General features: G+C 35.7%; 1 protein-coding gene across 5 annotated transcripts in view; it reads right to left on the bottom strand.

The window, feature by feature from the left end:
- Nucleotides 1–940: 940 nt before the first annotated feature.
- Nucleotides 941–7,545, bottom strand: part of ZNF518A (zinc finger protein 518A) — a 28,494-nt gene continuing 21,889 nt past the window's right edge. For all 5 annotated transcript variants that reach the window (XM_047073216.1, XM_047073217.1, XM_047073219.1 and 2 more), the window contains one exon: nucleotides 941–7,524. In XM_047073216.1, the coding sequence (XP_046929172.1) occupies nucleotides 2,944–7,401 (4,458 nt within the window). In that variant the 5' untranslated portion in view covers nucleotides 7,402–7,524 and the 3' untranslated portion in view covers nucleotides 941–2,943. The remainder of the gene's footprint in view (nucleotides 7,525–7,545) is intronic.

The raw sequence follows: 7,545 nt of genomic DNA, 5'->3' as shown, positions 1-7,545 counted from the left end.
CCACAATTTTTCATTAAAAAAAAAATATGTATGTGTGTATATATATATATGTATATATATCACATTTATGTATAGGTATATACATATATATATCATATATATATATATATATATATATATCACATTTCAATACACTGAGTGCTTAGTAAGATGAAAGGTAAACTCTTTGAAAGTTAAACTATTTTTTCAATCGAATGCAAATAGGTCCATTTCCTTGGAGATGGACAACTAGGGAAAAATGAAACAAATTCCTGACCAAGAAGTTGGATTGCAAAAATAAAACCCTTCCAGTGTAGTCACAACCTCAAATTAGTGGCTATTCCTATTTTAGAGAACAATCTTTAGTTCAGTTTCAGCTAGGAGAAAAGAAAGGATGGTGGGTTTTGATTTTGGATTTTCCACTCCACAAGAGAGAGGTTCCAAGGAAGTTTGCCTTCTTCAGAATAACCTAACAAATCAGAAAAGGGGCTAACTAGAGTATCTGGGGCATGAAGCTTTTTAAAATGGCTTTTAAAACTTTAAGGCAAAAAGTATGCATCACAACATTAGATTTTTACCAGCATGGCTATTCTGAAATGTGTTTTTATAATCCTGCAAACATTGGCATGATAGTTGCTGCTCTCTCTTCTCTATTCATGGAAGGCAATGAGTTATAATACATCTACCCAGAACAGCAGAGCATTTCAATTCTATTGCTGTTAGGGTACTAAAGAGCCTAAGCCTCTCTATGATTTTCCTCATCAGCATAACTATAGTAACTTTATGGTGTTAAGTGTTTGTTCTCAAACAAAGTTCCATCTATGATTTTGGGGGGGCAAATCCACACTTTATTTGACACAGTTCCCTAGCATAAAAGGAAACAAACTTTTTTGAAATAGAAGTATTTCCCTTTAGAATAAAATTCCCATTTGACTTCAGTACAGTAAAAAAAATTACTGTGTAAACACAAACTTAAGATAAATTTAATTGAAGAAAATTTTCATTACAGAAATTAACAATGCTTATCATTCTTTAAACACCATATACGTTATTAATATATACTGTATATTTCCAATCAACTCCATTCTTAGGCTCAATTTAAGAAACACAATTATAACAGGTTTTATACAAAAAATACTTCACTAGGAAAGTAGACAAACTGCACAAAAAAAGTACATGTATAATGTGCATAGCAAGATAGCTTGAAGCATCTATGTATGGCTTTCTTTAAAATAAAACTTTTGGGGGAATGGGCCCATTTGGGACCTACTGTTACAGTTGACATATGTAAACTGTTTCACATCTTTTAGGCACTTGCTAACAATAGTGTTCAATCCCTGAAAAATGAATTTACCCAAAAAAAAAAAAATTCTACATCTAAAATAAAAACCAAGAAAAGGACATGGGTAAAGTCTTACATATTCCTTTTAAATTAAACAACCAGTTTTATTAGTGCATGCACAGAACTAAACTGAAGGAAAATAAACTTTTTATGTCAAAAATTTTCTGTGCAAAATTTACATAACAAACTGAAAGGTACAAAAATATGTACAGGTTTAAATTCTTTCTTATATACAGAAAAGAAGCCCTGAAGTTTTCAGTCAATGAAAATGTTGTAACACTTGTAGTAACAATATAACAAAAATTATACAGTAATTTGTAATACAAGGACTCCGTTATCCAATGATCCAACAAAATTTGATCCAAACTTACACGGTGAAGTTTCAGTCAATGATTCTGTCGTTGTCATGAAAATATCCATTTTAAAACCCTACCTGCTAGGTATGTCCCCTAGGAATCTGTCCTGAAATTTTATGCACTGTCACTGAATCCACTATTAATGCTTCTTTATTTCAACTGCCAACAAACAGTAAAGAATCTGCTTTGGGCTGTCAATCATACTGAAAAGGTGCTAACAAAAATGGTTTGTCCCAGAGAGTACATGTTTAGACACCTAACAGTAATTAAACAGCAAAAATCTGATTTGCTTTGCTAATCTTGTTTCAAAATATGGTTTCTGGAGAATAATTTTTTATTTTCAAGAAAAGCCATTCCCTTGGAAGTGCGTCTATGGTCCACTTTTTAAATGCATGGCAACCAAGTAAAAAATGGGCCATTTGGTTTAAGAGGGACAAACAATTTAAATCAAATAAGCATAGTTCTGTGCAAGAGAATCACTGGAGATTATCATCAAATTCAGAAAAATGTTCAAGTTCCTTCACTAGACTTCAAACTAGACCCAGAGAGTTTAATTCTTCTTTTGAGGCTTCTCATCTACTACAGTGCTTGATACAGCCATTTAGAAAAAGAAAATCACCTTGGGAGGGTATTCCAATCCTTGATGTGGGACACAGCGTAAGAGAAAAAAAGATGTACTTGTCAAAAACTCTCTTCAAGCATCAAGAGGTATAACTGTACTTAGTTACTCTAAGGAACCTAATACCCTTCAAAACAGCTCTATCAAGCAGATGTAAAGTTAAATTCTTTACTCAAGCTCTCTTAGTGTATCTTCACAAATGATGAGGAACTCCTTCAGCTCCATGGTGAAAGAGCTCTCTCCATCTTCAGAGGAGCTACACTTACCAGATTCCTAAGGCTGGTGGAAGAAGAGAGGGAATGCAGTTGTCAGCCGTTACCCTCTACTAAGAGTCCCTAAATAACTAAACTGGGAAAACTGTTTTATCAAAATTTTCTTTAGCCCTAACTTCCCAACAACACACTTAAAAAAAACTAAATCAAGGTACATCTGTGCTGTGATTAGTTTCTTTCAAAGCTTATGTGTGCAGTGACAGCATTTGCAACTATCACACATAAAACTTTTCTAGTCTCCCATGGAAATACAGCCTACTTTCCGATGTTCAATTTTAGGTATATACTGAAGTAGACAATTACCTTAAGGTAATTCAACCCACTGTTTTCTTCTAAGACCCTTTTACTTCTCTGTTCCTTGGTAACTACAGTAAATTATTCTAATATATTCCAATCACGAGTAGCTTCCATTAAATGTCTCTGCCCATGACCAGCCCAAGCATCCTGATTGTCAAATACTCTACCACAAAACCAACAGTTAAATTTAGCTTTTGGAACATTTTCAGAGGTAGTTTTCACGATCTGATAATTGTTTTTGCTCATCTTTTTGAGTGTTAATTTTAGCACAAATCTTTCTTTCACAGAACTAACAGGTTTAAATGTTTTATGCCTCTTGGAAAAATCATCATAAATTGTTTGTGAAGCATTACCACAAACCGGTTTCAGTAAAGCATCGATAGTTCTTTTTGACAATGAAACCTTAAGTACACGTCCATTAAATTTAGCAATAGTTTTCATTACACTTACTACTTCTGGGGCATCTGCATCAGGATGATTCAAAACTACAACTGGCTGGTTTCTCCTAGGACATTTCACAAGCTGTGTGGAACTAAATGGGAAAAGCCGCAAAGTTCTGACTGCATCTTTTGAAAGCCTCGGTCTGCTAAATCCAAACGATTCACGGACAGCTTCAGGTTTTGCCTTTTCTTTACACTTTCTATGTAATGTTGCCTTTTTTCTTGGAGGTTCTTGGTAACTCTCCCTACACTTTCGTTTACAGTTCCTGTTTCTAGGTACAAAGGCAGTTTCAGAATCTTTACTTCTTACATGAGTTTTTATTCTTGGAAAATTTTTTTTGCAAGTCTTTTTTCTATCGAAGCTTCTCTCAATTGTACAATTTGTTTTACACCTTAACACCCTGGTATCTGAACGGTCAGTGAAACACACTGGTTCCTCAGAAGATTCTGGGCATGTCGCAGTAGAAGTTATCACAATTTCATTTGCTGGCATCATATCATCTAGTAAGAAGGGTAAGGCATCTCTAGAAGATTCTGGCTCTCTCTGCTCTCCTCCTGTAGTCTGATTAGATGGTACTTTGTCTTTCTGCAATGAGGATGCAGAGTTGTTTACAGACAGATTGTTAGCAGCAGTCACATTTAAAACAGGGTTAAAAATTTTCAGCAATATTTTTTGTGGTGTTCCTTCAGGTTTCTTTGGCTGTATGTTTTGATAATACGTACTATTTTGGACTAATTTAGGCTTAAGCAGCTCAGTCTTATTTGGCATCACACACTTTAAAAAAACAGCTTGTTTGCCATCAGGCAAGAGGGTATAAAGAGGTGGTTTGGGAAAAATCTCATTCTGCTGTTTTACTGATTCCAAAATATTCAACTTGGTGCCCTGGTGCTCAGAAGCTACATTAGGAGTAGGAACAGCTTTCACTGAAGAACTTGCTGACGTTTTAATAATGTACGGGCCTTTTAACGGCAGAGTATTTTCGGAACTACTTTTCATGCTCAAGCAACTGCCAATGCTGGAACATAGTGCAGGTGTCAGACAATTACTGTTTGGTTCCACCTTTAAAAAAGGTGTTCTGCAAGGCTCCTTAGCTGTAGTTCCACAAGCTTGAGCACTCTCAGTTTTGACAGTGGAAACACCTTCAAGTTTCCCATGATTAAATGTTAAAATCATCCCGGGTTTCTTGTTTAAAAGAAGAGAAGCAGGTACACCTTGTGTGTTAACCAATGGAAGTGGTCTTCCTGAAACAACATGTAATCCAGGCTTGTTAGCAATGTGCAGTGGTACAAAAAAGCCTTTTGGAGTCTGAACAAATATAGCTTTTTTTGGTTCTGAATTTAGAAGTGGACTCTGCCTATATAAAGAACCTAAATTTTGTGTAGTGGCTCGCAGTTTATCTTTTACGAGCTGCTGTGTTATTATTGCATCTGACTGAGTCTTAAGTAATGTGCCAATACCTGAAATTCTAGGTGCCTTTTCTGAATCTCTCACATCTTGTGATATTGACAGATTTTGTTTTTCTTTTCCACTACACTTTAAATTCAGATCATTTATAGGCACATTAATCCCTATACCACCAGATGGAATTGGGAAGACACCTTGTACTTTGAAGTCTTTTGAAGATTCAACTATTTTGCTTTCTCCCTCAGGTTTCTGAAAGGACTGGTCACAATGAAGTGGCAGGCCTTTATCTGGAGTCTTACTAGAGTCCTGTTTTACATCAGATTTTGTTTTTAACCCATCCTGAAGTAACTGGTTTACTTCAGGGGGCAAAAATTCTGATGCCTGTTGGCTGTGGAGAGAGAAAACAGATGTGATTCTAGGCATCATAGGTGACTCAACATTAGAAATGTCATCCCACTTAGATTTTTCAGTCACATTCTCTAAATTTTGATTTTCATTAGTGTAGAAGTTCTGTCCGTCAATGTTTTGTCCTTTTTCTAACACACATTGTTCTTCAATTTCAGCTTGCATTTTTAAAGTTCCATCTTTAGTATTTAACAGGCTAAGAGATGCTAACATGCTATCTGGATTTGAGCTCTCCTTTCGCACCAAAGATAAAACCGATTCACTTATTGGTTGTTGAACAACTGTTTTGCTTGATGAGGGTTCTTTTTCAGACACCGCTGTTCCTGAAAACCTACGTTTATTAGAATTATTTACTTTTGAGTAATTATGAAAGGGTAATGATCCGTGGTTGGAAGATTCAACAGGTAACTCAGAGCTGACATAATTAATGCAATAGTTATGCATATCTCCGCTGTTGTATGCATTTTGTTTGGTAGCAGAGTTGACTTTATCTGGACTTCTAATGGCAGCACCTGGTATCTCAGGGTGACTCTGAGGAATGTAACTTCCCCATAAGTCAATATTATCTTTTGTTTCAACTTTTGTGGCCAAATTCACTGATGCTGTAACCAATCCTGATGCTGACAAAGACGACACACTTTTTTCATCATCCACTGTTTGAAGCATATTACCCGTTTGAGATAGCAAAGCCATTTCTTTTTCTGATAGGACTTTCCCTGAAAGTAGAGGAGATGAGCACGAAAATGGAGTAGTTGCTTTCATGTAAACGGTGTCACTTAACTCAGTTGTTACTCCTGCTAAAAATCCAGTAGTGTCCAGTGTCTGGGGCTGCAAATTGCCAGTACCATCCTTTGCAGCACCTGGCTGTGAGCCTGGTGAATATAAATTCTGTTTACTGGTAGGCAACAATTTTATTACAATATGTTGTTTTCCATCCACCATCTTAAAACCCATAAAATCAGCACTGTAGTTAGCAGGAATTGTTATTCTATTATTTTTCACCATCAACACTGTAGGTCCTTGTACAGCAGTCTTCAAGAAACCTAGAGTCGAATGTGATCCCTCTTCAGCTCTATTATATTGCCCAGTGGACAGAAGAGTTGGCTTTTCTGACCCTAACTCAGCAGGTTTATCGTTATTCTCACAGTGTGGTCTTTCGTCCTTTTCTTCATTTAAATGTTCTTGAACAAGATGGCTCTGGTCTTCAGATTTAGCCTGTGTTTTGTTCAGTTTTTTTAGCACTTGAGTGTTTTTTTCTATACTTCGGTCGCTTCCATTGTTGATCTTCTTGCGTTTCCAGAATGTCTTCCTTGATGCATCTATTCTGTATCTTTTCAGTATCAGCTTAAGTCCTGAAGTCTTTGTCATCCTTTTTTCATATTTGTCTTTTTCCAGTTTCTCTTTCGCATATAAGTGTTCTTTGTGCAAAGTTATAACATGTCTTACGAGGTGCTCTCTCTTAGTGGCACCATAGCTACAATATTGACAAGTGAAGGGAAATGTACCAGAATGAATGTGAAGGTGCTTCTGAAGCTCTCCTTTGGTAAAACATATATGATGGCATTTACCACATTTATAATGGATTTCATTATGTCTATGAATGTGCTGAACAAATGTGCCAACATCCTGGGTGGAGAATTTGCACTTTTCACATTGAAAATTACCATTTACACAATGTGTGGATGTAAAATGCTTTGTCAAGTCTAATAAAGTATACACACTCTCATTGTTACAAATGTCACATTTTACTAAAGTGCTTCTGTGTGTCCGTCTGTGTTGTTTAAATATCTGGAAGTCATTTGCTGAAAAACTGCACATTTCACAAGGATATGAAGGTAATTCACCACGGTGCCACATCTGAAAGTGTTTCTGTAAATCATTTGGGCTATATCGAGTGCTATCTCGGCATTTTAAACAGTTGAAATTGAGTATTTTTGCCGACATTTTTAAACCCTCTTCTTCAACTCTCTCAGACTTCTGGAGCAGCATACACTCCTCTACACAGCTTACAGTCTTTATACTGATAGATTTTCTTGCAGTCTGTGGTTGACGCTGAAATAACTTTCTGTATTTGTCAACTTCATGTTTCAAAAAGACTTCATTTGGAATATTTATCTTCGGCAAATCGATTTTCACATTTTTTAGTTCATAATGAAAACGACTTTCTGAAATTTTTGGCCTAAGCACTGATCTAATAGTATCAACTATCTCATTTTTCACATCATAATCTTTTTTTAAAATAGTTTGTTTTTCATCAAAAAATAACTGTTTCTGTTCAGATGGCATGATTTAACAAAAAAACCCAATTTCTTTTTTCTCTAAAAACTGAAGTTACTTGTAACTTAAACAGGAAACAATACTGTTGCAAGACATCTTCAAAATACGAGGATTTTTCCCACATTAACTCACCTGAAATCAAACAAAGAATTG

This window comes from Lynx rufus, unplaced genomic scaffold (genome assembly GCF_022079265.1).
Source record: "Lynx rufus isolate CCGP_SWC_20201006 ecotype Redwood Valley unplaced genomic scaffold, mLynRuf1.p SCAF_11, whole genome shotgun sequence".
NCBI classification, from domain to species: Eukaryota; Metazoa; Chordata; class Mammalia; order Carnivora; family Felidae; genus Lynx; species Lynx rufus.
Note: the sequence above shows the minus strand (reverse complement) of the source record. Positions and strands in the feature narration are given on the sequence as shown.